This window comes from Rattus norvegicus, chromosome 19, assembly GCF_036323735.1.
Source record: "Rattus norvegicus strain BN/NHsdMcwi chromosome 19, GRCr8, whole genome shotgun sequence".
In the NCBI taxonomy this organism is placed as follows: Eukaryota; Metazoa; Chordata; class Mammalia; order Rodentia; family Muridae; genus Rattus; species Rattus norvegicus.
The window spans coordinates 23,176,808-23,194,194 of record NC_086037.1 but is presented as its reverse complement, the minus strand read 5'-3'; the positions used below and the strand labels follow the sequence as shown (position 1 = coordinate 23,194,194).

At 41.6% G+C, this 17,387-nt stretch overlaps 2 protein-coding genes across 11 annotated transcripts in view; one reads left to right on the top strand and one right to left on the bottom strand.

The window, feature by feature from the left end:
• Positions 1–17,387, top strand: part of Iqcm (IQ motif containing M) — a 230,308-nt gene that overhangs the window by 112,941 nt on the left and 99,980 nt on the right. For 9 of the 10 annotated variants that reach the window (XM_063278184.1, XM_063278180.1, XM_063278183.1 and 6 more), the window contains one exon: positions 11,361–11,556. In XM_063278184.1, coding sequence (XP_063134254.1) covers positions 11,361–11,556 — 196 coding nt within the window. Of the gene's footprint in view, positions 1–11,360; positions 11,557–17,387 lie in introns of those variants that run through there. The other variant, XM_063278187.1, reaches the window with a different exon arrangement.
• Positions 11,788–13,975, bottom strand: Septin7-ps1 (septin 7, pseudogene 1). Its single transcript, XM_063278782.1, has one exon. The coding sequence runs from the start codon at positions 13,973–13,975 to the stop codon at positions 13,262–13,264; it is 714 nt and encodes a 237-aa protein (XP_063134852.1). The 3' UTR covers positions 11,788–13,261.

The following is a 17,387-nucleotide window of genomic DNA, read 5'->3' as shown; positions in this document are numbered from 1 at the left end:
CACCTGCTAGAGCAATAGCTCTCAACCTGTGGGGTGTGTCCCCCGCAGGGGTTGCATATCAGATAACTTGCACATCGGTTATATCCAATATTTATTTAGCATACATTTCATAGATGAAAATTCATGAAGTCAAAGTTTATAAGACTCGAATAAAAGTCTTTATTTCTTTAAATATTTTTTTTTATTAACTTGAGTATTTCTTATATACATTTCGAGTGTTATTCCCTTTCCCGGTTTCCGGGCAAACATCCCCCTCCCCCCTCCCCTTCCTTATGGGTGTTCCCCTCCCAACCCTCCCCCCATTGCCGACTTTAAATATTTTATGTCTGTGTGTTTATGTGCATTTGTACACAGATGCCTGCAGAAGCTAGAGTTGGTTGTTAGATCCATGAAGCTGTAGTTACAGATTATATCATGGGGATTGGGCACAAAATGTCAGTCTTCTGAGGGGCAACAATTGTTACTAACTTCTCAGCCATCTATCTTCATCCGTTTCATTAAAAAACCCTTTATACAATATATTTTGATTATATTTTCTCCTCCATCAACTTCAATTAGATCCTCCCCCGCCCCCTTTCTCCACCCAATTTATATTCTTTCTCTTTAACAAGAACTCCCACAGAAGTGAAAATCAAAGCGAACAACCAAAACTCTAGTAATATAAAAAGTGCCCAAGCAAAACAAAATCCAAAGCACATCTATCTCAACACCGGAGTGTATTTGTATTATCTAACTACTCCTGGGTTTACGGTCTGCCCTCTAGTGTGGTTGATACACCTAGTGACACTTCTTTGGAGGAAATTGACTTTTCCCTTTGCTAGTGGATATCAAGGGTAGATAGCTTCTTGGTTAGGGACAGGGCTTCATGTTCATTTCCCCAACTCAGTGCTGGGACGCAAGCAGGACCCCATGTATACCCCATGCTGGGACCCTTCTTGTTTGAACCTGAGCAGGTCTCGTGCATGCTAACACAGTCTGGCTGAATGTATGTGTCCTGTCATGTCTAGAAGATCATCAGTCTCCTACAGCTCCCTCCTCTTCCGCAGAATCCCCTAAACCTTGAGCGGGGGGGTATTAGATGAAGTAATCGTTAAATCATAACCTTTGAAAGCTGTTAAGCTCTGTGTACATTTGAGAAGACTGTTGGAAACTGATAAGACTAAGACATGCTTGAGAAAGCTCTGACTATTTTTAAGGAGAAAGAAGGAACATTTGGAAGAAGATCAGTCAGTTTTAGTTTAGTCAGAGTTGCCTAACTAATATTTTTGGACTTTCACCGAAATAAGCTATGTTGAATTTCTAAACCAGAAAGAATAGTTCTCAAGGAGGTGACTTCTTTATTTTTAATTTTTAGAAGATAAAGTGTGTGCATGAATTTCATATATGTGCATTCACAGATCTCAAATTTCTTAAATACATGTAAAACTTTATATTTCGTATTGACACTGAAGTGAAGTCTCCTTTCTAAGACTAGTGTTTGATATCTTGTAATTTCTCTAGGGTTAATCTATTTTATTTTTTCACTATTCTTATACTTAAAAAGCATTGAACACCAATCTCTCTGGCTCTGTGTCTAATGTCAGAGGGCTTAGATGGAGTTGGTTCTCCAGCTTTGCTGCCCATAACATGCATTTATCTTGGGCTTGCTTGACTCCATGCCTGCAGTTCTCCTTGGCAGATATCTCATGGTCCTGCCATTTTTAATATCTTATGTTCTGTAGCACAACTCGGACTTCACTTCCACAACTCCACTCAATGGCCTCTCAGGGCCTCTTGGCCTCTCAACAGTTTTCACCTAGGGACTGCCCTGCAGCACAGTACTAAGAAGCAGTGGCTCTCTGAAACCATGGGAAAGGCCGCAGGATCCCTTATCTTTCTAAACTCTGAAGTCACCAATTGGAGACTACTGCCAGGATGACTGTCAGCTTGGCATGGCCTTGGCCCTTGAACTTCATTACCATTAGCTTTTGCCTGCAGTTGCCTTCCAAGAGCAGAAAAATGTTTTACGCTCTCTTCCACACAGTTGGAAGCTTAGAGGGGTAGGATCTTGACCTGAGAACACAATTTTTCCAGGGCGGATCTGTCCTCTCCTTCTGACACTTATCTTAACAGTAGTTGCTTCTTTTTGAGCATAAACCTTGACTGGAACATTAATCTTGTGGTGTTCTTTGTTCCCCTCTGTCCATTTTGTATTTCTTCCTGTACCATTGTAGGTTGATTTCAAGTGTAGCTTCAGGCATATTCTTTGGTCATGGGCAGAGAGCATTGTCAATATATGAATGGTGGCTCTCTACCCCAGATACCAGTAGTGTTCTTCTCTGAAACCTGTTGAGCAAAGCCCACACAGTCGTCATTGTCCTCAGTGCTGTCTCCCAGGCTCCTACAAAATTGTTCTTCTAGTACAACCGCTAAAGCCTTCCACAGTCCTCTAAGAAATAGCACGGTCAGCAAACACTTCTTGGCATCTGCAATAGTGACTGGGTTTGGTGTCTGTGTATGGGATGGATTCCCAGGTTGGGGCAGTCTCTGGATGGCCTTTCCTTCAGACTCTGCTCCACACTTTGTCTCCGAATTTCCTTTAGACAGGAGGGTTAAAAATTTGGAGATGGGTGGGTGGTCCCATACTCCAACGGGGGGGGGCCTTCTTCCTCCCCTTGTTGGGTATTTCAGCTTAGAAGTGCTTGTCGACGTGAGTCTGATATAGCTGTCTTCCAGAGTCTGAGAAATACAGATGTAGATGCTCACAGCCAACCACTGGACTGAGCATGGGGTCCCCAATGGAAGAGTTAGTTAAAGGGCTGAGGGAGCTGAAGGGGTTTGCAACCCCACAGGAAGAACAACAATATCAACCAACCAGATACCCCAGAGCTCCCAGGGACTAACCCATCAAACAAAAAGTACACATGGAGGGGACCCACGGTCCCATCTGCATATGTAGCAGAGGATGGGCCTTATCTGGTATCAATGGGAGGGGAGGCCCTTGGTCTTGTAAAGGCTCCTTGCCCCAGTGTAGGGAAATGCTAGTGTGGCGAGGTGGGAGTGGGTGGGTGTGTAGGGGAGCACCCTTATACAAGCAGGGGGAGGGGAATGGGATGAGGGGTTTGAGGAGGGGAAACTGGGAAAGGGGGTAACATTTGAAGTGTAAATAAATAAAAATCCAATTAAAAAATAAACTAATGGTAACTGTAAAAAAGAGAGAGAAGAAAAATGCTCTTATCAGACAAATACAGGAAAGACTAGCAGTGGGACAATCTTTTTTTTTTTTTTCTTTTTTTCGGAGCTGGGGACCGAACCCAGGGCCTTCTGCTTGCTAGGCAAGCGCTCTACCACTGAGCTAAATCCCCAACCCCGCAGTAGAACAATCTTAACATCAACAGTGGTGATGTAGAAGTCATCTCCTCTTTTTGAGTCTGTTTCCTTTTTTCCTTTATAGGTCTCTCTCTTGATTTTAATTGTAACTACGAAAATATACCATGTAAGAAATAAAAAAAAAAAAGCATTAGAAGAAGTAGTAGCATGGTTAGGTCTGTCACAGAAATAGCCCATTCTCTTGCACCAAATTCTGCACTACTTTTCTATCACTGTAACAATGGCTAAGGCACCTTATGGAAGGAAGGGTTTATTTGGGCTCATGGTCCCAGAAGGATAAAAACTCATCACCATCCTGGTGGGGAAGCAGGAATGGAGCAGCAAGCTGGGGACTCCCGTCTTAAACTTCAAGCATGAAACCGAGCTGGCACCAGGATGGTGAGGGCCAGCTTTGGAAGTCGCACTTATGGGAAGCTATGAGCATGGTGTCTGTAGGTAGTGGAGCAAGTTTTCCACCTCCTGGCATGTGAGGATCAAAAGAAAGAAGGGGAAGAAGAGAAAGCAGGCAAGCGGGTCACTGAAGTCTCTTCAAGAACATACCTCAAAAATGACCCCAAACCTCGCTAGATCTCACCATTTAAAGTGCCCATGACTTGCTGGTTTTCTAAGGAGGATTGGATGAAGGGAGAATACTTGCCTTGAATGTGGTAGAGCCATTCCATGGGCCAGGGTCATAGAGTGACTGGAAAGCTGAATTCCTGATGTCTGGAAAGGATATAAATATAACCAAACAGGCAGTACAATGCCGTGTGGTATTGGCTTACCTTGCCGCTCTTTGCTGGCCATCGTTTGTACTGATTCCATGGACTTCAACCAATTTCATAGAAACTTAGGGTTTCTGCTGGATTGAACTGCCATTGCTGATTTGTGAATGGTGTTTGTGATCATCGATTGAGCTGCCACAGCTGTGAACTGAACTACTGATATCACAACAATGCAGATTAGATTCACTACAGAAACAACAACAACAACAACAAAAACAGCTCTACACACTCCTTTGCCCTGTTAGCCTTTCCTTACCTCTGGTGGGTGATGGGATAAAAGAGAGGTTAAAAAATTTAAGTACACTTATTAAATTAAGGTGTTTTGTTTCTCCATCTTTATTAACTTGGGTATTTCTCATTTACATTTCAATTGTTATTCCCCTTCTCAGTTTCTGAGCCAACATCCCCCTCCCCTTCCTTATGGGTGTTCCCCTCCCCATCCTTCCCCCATTGCCGCCCTCCCCCCAACAATCACGTTCACTGGGGGTTCAGTCTTAGCGTGAAGACTAAGTAGAGACTATTGGCTACAGCTTCAGGTTGAAATGAAACCTTCTGTTGTCTCCCCTGGAGCCAAGGTGGCCTGGTCTATATGCTCAGCCATGTGTAGAAAACAGACATGTTTCCACTAACATCTGATGAAGGATATAACAGCAAGTAGAGAACGTACTGGTCCTGGGAAATGTCTAGATGGCCGGCTGGGGGTGAATGGCTGCGATTCTTGCCTGAAATCAGAAGGAAAAAATGAATGATGGAGGAGAAACAAATCATGAAGGAAAGGATTCAGAAGAGTTCTTACCTTTAAATTACTGCACCACTCCAAAAGCAGTGAGGAAGAACGAAGTGCCAAGGATGGGAAGGCAGACTTGCAATAACTTTTCCTTAGAGAAACTTACAGAAAGTGCTAATAGAGGGGCAGAGGCCTGAGGTGAGGGCCCTCTGGACTCCATGGTGCTGCTCTGGGAATGTCTGCCTCTTCTACTTTTCTACTATTCTTTGGCTTATTACTGCTGTCTTGTTTTTGGAGGTATTTTATTTGTTGCAATCAGAGTCCCTAAATGATATATCTCACTGGAAATGTCAAAAATCATTCTTTTTTTCCTCTATCTTTATTAAATTGAGTATTTCTTATTTACATTTCGATTGTTATTCCCTTTCCCGGTTTCTGGGCCAACATCCCCCTAGCCCCTCCCACTCCCCTTCTCTATGGGTGTTTTCCTCCCCATCCTCCCACCTTTACCACCTTCCCCCCAACAATCACGTTCACTGGGGGTTCAGTCTTGGCAGGACCCAGGGCTTCCCCTTCCACTGGTGCTCTTACTAGGCTATTCATTGCTACCTATGAGGTCAGAGTCCAGGGTCAGTCCATGTATAGTCTTTAGGTAGTGGCTTAGTCCCTGGAAGTTCTGGTTGCTTGGTGCTGTTGTTCATATGGGGTCTCGAGCCCCTTCAAGCTCTTCCAGTCCTTTCTCTGATTCCTTCAACGGGGTTCCCGTTCTCAGTTCAGTGGTTTGCTGCTGGCATTCGCCTATGTATTTGCTGTATTCTGGCTGTTTCTCTCAGGAGAGATCTACATCCGGCTCCTGTTGGTCTGCACTTCTTTGCTTCATCCATTTTATCTAATTGGATGGCTGTATATGTATGGGCCACATGTGGGGCAGACTCTGAATGGGTGTTCCTTCTGCCTCTGTTCTAAACTTTGCCTCCCTATTCCCTGCCAAGGGTATTCTTGTTCCCCTTTTAAAGAAGGAGTGAAGCATTCGCATTTTGGTCATCCTCCTTGAGAGCAAAAGCATTTTTACAAATTTAACTTATTTCACAGATGAAGTAGACTAGCATGAATTCTTACTTTCTGCTAACATATATATCCGCTGATTTCATGACTTAGAATATATACAAAAATTTCATTAGGAATTTGTTCTCTTGAACACCAACATGTTAATTGCAAAAATGTTTATATCACTTAGAAGTCATTCCTTCTAGTGTGTACAAGTAAAAGCCATTAATAAATTAATAATTATGTAGGGATTCAAAGGTTTTTGCTCAAAATTTGGTAGAAGATAAGTAGGAATTATAAGTTAAAGATCATCAGGATGATCTTGAGTTAAGAAGCCTCTGTTTCTGGATCAGAAATCATCCTGATGTCCTTGTCAGTCCTTTTGCCTCAACAAGCAGATGTATAGTTGTGCCAGTAGCTTTGCCCTGGGAGCCTGTACCCATAAGTCCATTCTTTCTGTGATAAATTCTAAGAAAATACAGTCTTCATAAAGCTGTCACACTTCCACTGTTCCTTCCAGGAAACACAATTGATGACTTGTGTATACCTTATCATAGGGCATATGGGAAAATGTAAGGGGAAGGCAAGAATGACCCTTTGGATATTTGAATGAATAGGACTGGCTATGTTCAGCAGGAATCCCCACTAACCATGGTTCTCTACAGAATGCCCGTAGGAACATAGCCATTTGTCATTTGGAACTAATAAAATATCTTGACCCCAAAGGCAGTGACAAACATTGTCACTTTATAATGTCACCTCAGGAAGGGCTTGTAGCTGCCCTTTTTCAAAATAAATAAAAAATAGCTCAGGCATAAATGACAGTAAATATCAGGGATACCAAATTGGGCAAATTTCAGTCGCAAAGAGGAAGTAAAGGATTTGCAAGCATTAATAAAATGAGCGCTTTTTGTATATCAGGCACTTTTTTATCTAGGAAAATTATATTAAAGTCACAAAATAGGTCCTCCTCTGTCAAATTAAGAAGAGATTGTACAAGCTTAAGTCCAAGTGGATCAAGGACCTCCACATCAAACCAGACACACTCAAACTAATAGAAGAAAAACTAGGGAAGCATCTGGAACACATGGGCACTGGAAAAAATTTCCTGAACAAAACACCAATGGCTTATGCTCTAAGATCAAGAATCGACAAATGGGATCTCATAAAACTGCAAAGCTTCTGTAAGGCAAAGGACACTGTGGTTAGGACAAAACGGCAACCAACAGATTGGGAAAAGATCTTTACCAATCCTACAACAGATAGAGGCCTTATTTCCAAAATATACAAAGAACTCAAGAAGTTAGACCGCAGGGAAACAAATAACCCTATTAAAAAATGGGGTTCAGAGCTAAACAAAGAATTCACAGCTGAGGAATGCCGAATGGCTGAGAAACACCTAAAGAAATGTTCAACATCTTTAGTCATAAGGGAAATGCAAATCAAAACAACCCTGAGATTTCACCTCACACCAGTGCGATTGGCTAAGATCAAAAACTCAGGTGACAGCAGATGCTGGCGAGGATGTGGAGAAAGAGGAACACTCCTCCATTGTTGGTGGGATTGCAGACTGGTAAAACCATTCTGGAAAACAGTCTGGAGGTTCCTCAGAAAATTGGACATTGAACTGCCTGATGATCCAGCTATACCTCTCTTGGGCATATACCCAAAAGATGCCTCAACATATAAAAGAGACACGTGCTCCACTATGTTCATCGCAGCCTTATTTATAATAGCCAGAAGCTGGAAAGAACCCAGATGCCCTTCAACAGAGGAATGGATACAGAAAATGTGGTACATCTACACAATGGAATATTACTCAGCTATCAAAAACAACGAGTTTATGAAATTCGTAGGCAAATGGTTGGAACTGGAAAATATCATCCTGAGTGAGCTAACCCAATCACAGAAAGACATACATGGTATGCACTCATTGATAAGTGGCTATTAGCCCAAATGCTTGAATTACCCTAGATCCCTAGAACAAACGAAACTCAAGATGGATGATCAAAATGTGAATGCTTCACTCCTTCTTTAAATGAGGAAAAAGAATACCCTTGGCAGGGAAGGGAGAGGCAAAGATTAAAACAGAGACTGAAGGAACACCCATTCAGAGCCTGCCCCACATGTGGCCCATACATATACAGCCACCCAATTAGACAAGATGGATGAAGCAAAGAAGTGCAGACCGACAGGAGCCGGATGTAGATCGCTCCTGAGAGACACAGCCAGAATACAGCAAATATAGAGGCGAATGCCAGCAGCAAACCACTGAACTGAGAATAGGTCCCCTATTGAAGGAATCAGAGAAAGAACTGGAAGAGCTTGAAGGGGCTCGAGACCCCAAAAGTACAACAATGCCAAGCAACCAGAGCTTCCAGGGACTAAGCCACTACCTAAAGACTATACATGGACTGACCCTGGACTCTGACCCCATAGGTAGCAATGAATATCCTAGTAAGAGCACCAGTGGAAGGGGAAGCCCTGGGTCCTGCTAAGACTGAACCCACAGTGAACTAGTCTATGGGGGGAGGGCGGCAATGGGGGGAGGGTTGGGAGGGGAACACCCATAAGGAAGGGGAGGGGGGAGGGGGATGTTTGCCCGGAAACCGGGAAAGGGAATAACACTCGAAATGTATATAAGAAATACTCAAGTTAATAAAAAAAAAAAAAAAAACAAAATAAAATATCTATTGATAATAAAAAAAAAAAAGAAGAGATTGTACTTGAAATTCAGCTAGTCAGTGTAACAGAAAGGATTTCACAGTGAATTTTACTCTCTCTCTCTCTCTCTCTCTCTCTCTCTCTCTCTCTCTCTCTCTTTCCAATCTGAGTAACATTTGTGATTGGTTTCTCAGTACTGGGAACCAATCTCAGGGCCATGTCCATGCCAGACAAACATGTTTGCTGAGTTAAATGATTTGCCACTCAGTGTCTTGTAGGCATGAATTTGTCAGCCTTTGCCTATCTTACTATCTTCATCGAAATTCATCTGTCCCCACTTCATATCTGTCATAGCTTCTTCTCAAATCCTTTGTTTGTAAGATCAGTTCAAGCCATTCTAGGAAGCTCTGTATAAAGAATTCTTTTTTTTTTTCTTTTTTCCGGAGCTGGGGACCGAACCCAGGGCTTCTGCTTGCTAGGCAAGCGCTCTACCACTGAGCTAAATCCCCAACCCCAATGTTTGCATTTCTTAAAAAAAAATGTTTAGAAAATGGGAGCCATTAGCTTAGTAGCTGTATCAGTTCCATCCCTCCTCCTTAACTATTTCTGTGACTTACCTGTCACTTCAAATTTATGATCTCTAATTGTTACTGTTGCATGTCTATGTGTGTTTGTGTTTGTATGTGTGTGTTCACGCATGCACACATGCATGTGCATGCGTGTGTGCCTGTGTTTGTAATGTACTGTGCTGATAATCCCTTGGATTGGACAATTTATGTGGGAGCTTGTTTCTGGAGAATACTGCTTTCTTCTATCTGAACAGTAATTGACCATCTCTAGCTCTTCATCTAGGGGTGGGACCTTGAGGAATTTCTCCTGCTCCCACTGGCAGGTCAGTTGAGTTGCCACTATGTTGGTTTTGTCAGGCAAGAAAGCTGTTGAGATTTCATGAGTGCAGTCCCCTTGTCAGGTCTAGGAGATCCTATGTTGTAGCAGATGTTTCTGGGGCCCTGGAACTTAAAATCTTTCTTAGAATTCATTGACTGGAGTTCTGTATCTAGGATTTGTGAAATTTCCTCTGTCTCCATTGGCATGGCAAATGATGTCGTCATTATCTAGGTCTTGTTTAAGCAACAGCACTGTTGAGATTTTATGAGTATAATTTCCCTACCATATTGCAAAGACATTGTCTAGTAGCCAGTGACCAGACTCTCTGGCTCCTAAAATCTAGGGTTTATCTACATTCTACTTATTCTACAGAATTATCTACGAATGATATTGGAGTAGTGTTATACTATAATTCACACGAGATACAATACAGTGCATTTTACAAGTACGAAAGACAGATTTGAGATTTCTTGCTATTCTACTGACAACCAAGCTTTTATGGTTATATTCTATATCAAAATCAGACGTCCAACTCCTCAATATACCAAGGAATGAGAAATAATAACCATGGGTAAACAAAACAAACAAGCAAACAAAAAACCAGACTTGCTCAAGAATCCACTTAATGTAGAAATTAAATAGACTAGAAGAAAATAAAACAAAACCAATGTCAGTTTGAAGAAAATAGAACCAAACCAAAGTCAGTTTGAGTCAGAAATTTACTCTCGGAATTAAGAAAATTGGGTTTGAAATTCTCTGGCCTTTGTCCAGAAGAGAGAACTGTGGTGGGTGGGCTTCCCTATGGTTCTCCTTTAGATATGTGCCCAGAAGTCGTAACAGTAGTGGTTTTTCGTTTCTATAGCCTAAGAATTTGCAAGAGAAGTCAAATCTGAGAGACACTGAAAAAGCAGTCACCATGTTAAACATAAATCATAAATCTAAAGAAAAACATCAGGACACAAAGTCGCCCATGCTTCATATTCATAGCACACACATACATGATCATAGTAGAGAGCTCACATTTTCTTCCGTGCTTACCATCACTGCCATGAGTTTATACACCTTAGTATTGACATCCCATCTTCGTTTCGAGTATGAGCCCACTGTGACTTATACTGTTGCCTAACTCGGTGCTTGTCACACTGCTGCCTCTCCCAGGTCTAGGGTCAGAGGTCATGTTGATGTTGGGTTGGCATATAAGTCATAAATGGCTGACTTATTTAGAGCGGTAGTTATTCTAATATAACGGTGTGGGCATGAAAATTATCTGGACCACCCTGCCCTTTTGAATAGTTGTGAATCAGTTTGAAATATTCCCTCTCTTTTGGGTTTCCTTCCTTTAAAAGTTTGATGTTATGTATGATATATTGACTCTAGCGTCTTTATCCTTTTTTGGAGAACTTTTTCACATAGTTGAATGAGGTTATATATTGAGTTCTATGTACAAGTCCTAGTATATTTCTTGTCTCAGGCCTTTGTTATTGAAGGCTGAATAGTAAAGGTCTGGTGTTCCAACTTCTCTAGAATCTGAGGTCCAAGGTTCATGACTTCATTACCTGCAAGGGATACAGTGAGTTCAAGGCCGGTTTGAGCAACCTAGAAAGACCATGTCTCAACAACAACAACAACAGCAACAACAACAGCAACAACGGAACACCAAAAAACCCCCACAAATGAAAAAACAAAAACAAAGCCCCAGACCAAACCAAAACAAAAAAGCTGGGCATATAGCTCAATGGTAGATCACTATGAGGTCATGGCTTTAATACTCAGTACTAAAGTGTGTGTGTGTGTGTGTGTGTGTGTGTGTGTGTGTGTGTGTGTGCGCTCGCGCACACATATACATTCCTCATCAAAAGAATTTAAATTATCTCTAAGAAGTCTTTACATTTTATTTTCAGGTCACAGATTATTGTAAAGCCTGATAAAATCAACAACAAAGTTAAAAGAATTGGACCACACATAGAAATTTTCCAGCTGTTCCAGGGAAGAAAAAGACTTATATTTACTAAAAGAATTGTTAAACTGATCATCATTATACAAGCATTTATCAGGGGGTGGCTTGAGCGCAAAAGACTTCAACGATTAAAGAGCAAGGTAAGGGTTACCCTGCAGATAAGAATGTCTTTAACATTTTCGATGTAGATTTATGGTTGCTTGATTTGGGTTCGTTGTTATTGTTGTTTTAACACAGGGTTTTTCTGTGTAGTCCTGGCTGTACTAGAACTTGCTCTGTAGACCAGGCTGGCCTTGAACTCAGAGATCTGCCTGGCTCTGCCTCTTGAGTGCTGGGATTAAAGGAGATATGCTTCACTACCATCTTGCTTCTTTTTTTTTTTACGTCACAACATTGTTTATTATGTGAATTTTTTTTACAATACAAACAAAAAATACAGGTATGCAATATATAGATACAGCTAAATGCAGAATGGTGACTTTTTTTCTCTTCAAGAGGCCATGATTCCCATTTCTAGTAAAACAAGACTGAGTATAGGTAGAAACAGGCTGGTCGTTAACTTCACAATTTGCCTAGAAATGATCTACAAATGCATTTTTCCTCCTGCTACTTACCATAAAATGTAAAAAGGGAGTTAAAATAAAGTTTCCTCGTTGGTTTCTACCATATGAAAGATGCTATCTTCTATTTTAGCAGGGCCAATACATGGAAAATATCTAAATTAAATGTTATTACAAAAATGAAGCAGTAATGAGATTCTGGCTAAAGGGGTACTAAATGAGAATAATATATATATATATATATTTATTTAAAGAATCCAAAACAAACAAACAACAAAAAAGGCTGTTATAAAAAGCTCTAGGTGCACTGTAAGCATATAGGTTTTTTCCATGTGTACTTTTAAACAATGGAAGTGTCAAAAAATAGGGTCCACTGTGTTAGACTAAATACATTATTGTATAGGCTGCATCGAATGGAACCTCTGTATTATAATTATCATAGAGTAGCATAGTTTGCATCATATTATGGCAATTTATCCTCAATGAAAACCTTCCAGAGTCCTTTTATTTTAGAATATTCTGTAAACAATCAAACCACCAGAACATGATTGTACAACAGTAAAATGTTTTCTTGCATTAAACTGAAGACATCTTTTTAATTTAAAAAAAAAAGAAAAAATGTAGAAAGGTACTTAGAGCTGTTAATTTCTAAGTACACAATATCCTGGACAATTCAAGGCATCTTAATCTCCTTCGAGAACAACAACAAAAAAATAATTTTTGTCATGCTGTTAAATCCATCATTATGGATAAAATTGGTGCAAATTGGTCAAAAGGATCCAACAAACACTGATGTCCAAGCTGGCGTATTGGCAACTAATACATAACTGGTGGTCAATAGAGTTTAAAAGATCTTGCCTTTCTTCTTGTTCTTTTCCAAGGTTCTTGAAGAATTCTGTTGCTCTAAAATACGTTGTTGAGCTTCCCAGTTTGCTTTTTCTTCTTCAAACTGACGACGTTTTTCCTCTAATTCTTTGTGCTGTGCTTCTAAATTCTTTTTCATTTGCTCATGGCGCCGCTGGAGCTCGGCTTCAGAGTCCTTCAGCTTTTGAACTTTTTCCTTGACCTTCATCTCAAACACCTGCTCCATCTCCATCTCCATCTTCTTCATCTTGGCCACGTGCTCCCTTCTCTCCTCCTCCATCTGCACCAGAGGGCTCTTGGTAAGTTGCCCTTTGTTCTTGTTGTTATCTACTCCATTGTAGGTCACTGCTGCTAGTTTTCTGCTTCTGTAGTTCTCATAGTGTACGTTATTGGTAACATCTTTCAAGTCCTGCATGTGTGTTCATATCAACATATTTCTTAGAATTGTAAAATCACAATGCTCACCATTTTCAACTTCAGCCACGCCCCAAGGATACTGCCTTCCTCTGACTCTTTTGCCATTAACTTCAATGATAGTATTACTACCCACCACAGCAAGAGGTAAACGGTCCTTTATCTTCTTAACCAGCTTATTCTCTTCTTCATCATCCGTTTCTGGAAATTCATATATTTTAATTTTATGTTCTTGGATTTCTTTCATTATCTGCTTTTTAAACTGTTGGCATTCCTCTGGTGTAAGTGTGTCTGCTTTGGCAATTAAAGGGATGATATTCACTTTTTCATGCAAACGTTTCATAAACTCAATATCCAATGATTTAAGTCCATGTCCTGAAGGAGCAATGAAGTATAAACAACACTGCACCCTGTTATCAGGCATCTGTCGTCTGTTCACTCGAGATTCTGCATTTAAGTAATCTTCAAATTTACTATCAATGTAGTCGATAACAGGCTGCCAGCAATTACTATTATCCACTGCACCTCCAAGTCCCGGAGTATCAACTATCGTCAGCAGCGACTGAACACCACCTTCTTTGACTAAAACTTTGGATTGCTCCACCTGTACAGTCTTTTTGATTCTATGAGAAGGTCCTGGATACTCTAGAGAATACAAATCTGTGAGGAATAATGAGTTGATTAATGTCGACTTTTCCAGTCCAGATTCACCTACTACCATAAGAGTGAATTCAAATCCTCTTTTCACCGATTTTCTGTACACTTGATTTGGGAGGATGGCAAATCCCACATAGCCCTCAAGGTTCTTCGGTTGAGCCACAAGGGGACCTCAACCCAGGCTGCTCGGGCGGGAGACCCGAGCAGGCAAGGCCTCGGGACCGAAGAGTCGAGGGCCGGAGGCCCAGAGGAGAAGCAGGAAAGACTGGCCTCCAAGGCGGGCGAGGGCTGGGCTGGGACGGGGCGGCTCCGGCGACTCGGGCCTCAGAGGCCACGGTCCGCCCGCCCGCTCCGCTCCCCCGGCCTGCCCGCCAAAGCGCTACCATCTTGCTTCTTATGTATTCTTTTTTTTTTTTTCATCTTTATTAACTTGGGTATTTCTTATTTACATTTCGATTGTTATTACCTTTCCCAGTTTCCGGGCCAACATCTCCCTAACCTCTCCCTCCCCTTCTTTATGGGTGTTCTCCTCCCCATCCTCCCCCCATTACCGCCCTCCCCCCAACAATCACATTCACTGGGGGTTCAGTCTTGGCAGGACCCAGGGCTTCCCCTTCCACTGGTGCTCTTACTAGGATATTCATTGCTACCTATGAGGTCAGAGTCCAGGGTCAGTCCATGTATAGTCTTTAGGTAGTCGCTTAGTCCCTGGAAGCTCTGGTTGGTTGGCATTGTTGTTCATATGGGGTCTCGAGCTCCTTCAAGCTCTTCCAGTTCTTTCTCTGATTCCTTCAATGGGGGTCCCGTTCTCAGTTCAGTGGTTTGCTGCTGGCATTCGCCTCTGTATTTGCTGTATTCTGGCTGTGTCTCTCAGGAGAGATCTACATCCGGTTCCTGTTGGCCTGCACTTCTTTGGTTCATCCATCTTATCTAGTTGGTTGGCTGTATATGTATGGGCCACATGTGGGGCAGGCTCTGAATGGGTGTTCCTTCAGTCTCTTTTTTAATCTTTGCCTCTCTCTTCCCTGCCAAGGGTATTCTTGTTCCTCTTTTAAAGAAGGAGTGAAGCATTCACATTTTGATCATCCGTCTTGAGTTTCGTTTGTTCTAGGCATCTAGGGTAATTCAAGCATTTGGGCTAATATCCACTTATCAATGAGTGCATACCATGTGTGTTTTTCTGTGATTGGGTTACCTCACTCAGGATGATATTTTCCAGTTCCAACCATTTGCCTACGAATTTCATAAAGTCATTGTTTTAAAGCTGGGAGTCTTCACTCTCTTCTATACCTATTATCCTTAGGTTTGATCTTCTCATTGAGTCCAGGATTTCCTGTATGTTTTGGACCAGTAGCTTTTTCCTTTTTACATTATCTTTGACAGTTGTGTCGATGATTTCTATGGAATCTTCTGCTCCTGAGATTCTCTCTTCTATCTCTTGCATTCTGTTGGTGATGCTTGTATCTATGGCTCCTTGTCTCTTTCTCCCTTTGTGCTTTCTTTATTACTTCTATTTCCATTTTTAATTCCTTCAACTGTTTGATTGTGTTTTCCTGGAATTCTTTCAGGGATTTTTGTAATTCCTCTCTATAGGCTTCTACTTGTTTATTACTGTTTTCCTGTGTTTCTCTAAAGGAGTTCTTTATGTCTTTCTTGCAGTCCTCCATCATCATGATCAAATGTGATTTTAAATCTAGATCTTGCTTTTCTGGTGTGTTTGGATATTCAGTGTTTGCTTTGGTGGAAGAATTGGGCTCCAATGATGCCATGCAGTCTTGGTTTCTCTTGCTTGGGTTCCTGCGCTTGCCTCTCGCCATCAGGTTGTCTCTGGTGTAACCTTGTTCTGCTATTTCTGACAGTGGCTAGACCGTCCTATAGGCCTGTGTGTCAGGAGTGCTGTAGACCTGATTTCCTGTTTTCCTTCAGCCAGTTATGGGAACAGAGTGTTCTGCTTTCTGGCGGGTAGTCTTTCCTGTCTACTGGTCTTCAGCTGTTCCTGTGGGCCTGTGTCCTGAGTCCACCAGGCGGGTCGCTTAGAGCAGAAAAGTTGGTCTTACCTGTGGTCCCATGGCTGAAGTTGCTCCTGGGGGGCTGCTTTTGAGCTCTCCGTGAGGGCAGCAACCAGGAAGGTCTGTGCCGCCTTTTCCCGGGGGCCCCCATGCACCCAGGTCCCAGATGGCATTAGGTGTTTTCCTCTGGAGTCAGAAATGTGAGCAGAGTGTAGTCTCCTCTGGCTTCCCAGGCGTGTCTGCCCCTCTGAAGGTTTAGCTCTCCCTCCCACGGGATTTGGGTGCAGGGAGCTGTTGGGTGCAGGTGGTGTCTGGACCACAGGGAACCTGCCGCTTCAGTTTTTATGTATTCTTAATTATAGAATTCAAATAGTTTTCTTGGAAATATTTATGTAATTTGTCTAAAAATGTTCTATCTCTACAAAAATCTATACATTTTGATTGAGAAAACCAAATGAGTAATTTAATTTAGTCTGGTAATAGTTTTGCCTTCTGAGAATTTGGTCACTTAGCAAAGTACTATCTTTATCCAAAGTTCAGCAATTCTGGGACTAGAGGAAACTGTCTTTTTGGTTTGTTTTTTTTTTTTTTCTTGTGATTTACTCTCTAGCTAGAATAATTAGAAGCTTTCTGCTTCCCAAGCTCCTGGGTACTCTCAAAGTGCATTAAACATTTCCTTTGGAAATAACTGTGTGTAACTCTTCCTTCTACATCTATCTTGGCAGATTTTAGAAACAGCAATGTTGGGTTTCATAATAAACCACAAGTATTCCTTTTGGCTGCCCAAATACAAAAGAATGCCAAATGGATGTGTCCTGGTAAAACTATGAGGGCATGAGAAATATCCTCACTTTGAGAATTAAAGCTTGGCAAACTATAAAGATGTGCACACATTTTTCTTTCAGAGTAGCTCATTGGAGGGACCTTCCTGTTAGGTCCCCAGAATACTTATTTGTAAGAACACAGCTATCTACTTGTTTGTAAGTGCAAGTGTATCCATTGCTTCGATCATTCTGATGTGAAATCTGTCTTATTAAAAATAAACTCTTTATACTGAATTCATCACTAATTCTAATCACTAATATAGGTAGCCGCTGTATATTTTATACTTGAAGAAATACAGGCTCCAGTAAGTAAAATCAACTGCTCAAAGTCGAGTCAAACAGCTGATAGCCTGATAGTCAGTTCTAGGTAGCCTATTGCCTACTTGAACTACTTCCGGCAGGAGTCTTTCCTAATCCAGTAAAGCTACGTCATAGACGTTTCTGTAGCCCAGGCCCAGCTACTGCACTGATTACTCGACGTTTCCTTAGGTCACAATTCACGTGACCCAAAATGAACTCATTTTCTTACTTTCCCAGGTACCTCTGCTCCTGCATTGCATATGCAGTACATCCACTGTGCAGGCACAGCTTAGAAGTGTCTGCATTTTGACATTTTTGTTGCCATACCCAATTGCTTTGAGTT

Coding starts and splice junctions, on each gene's coding strand:
- Septin7-ps1 (XM_063278782.1), bottom strand. CDS start 13,975: ATGGTAGTAGGTGAATCTGGACTGGAAAAGTCGACATTAATCAACTCA.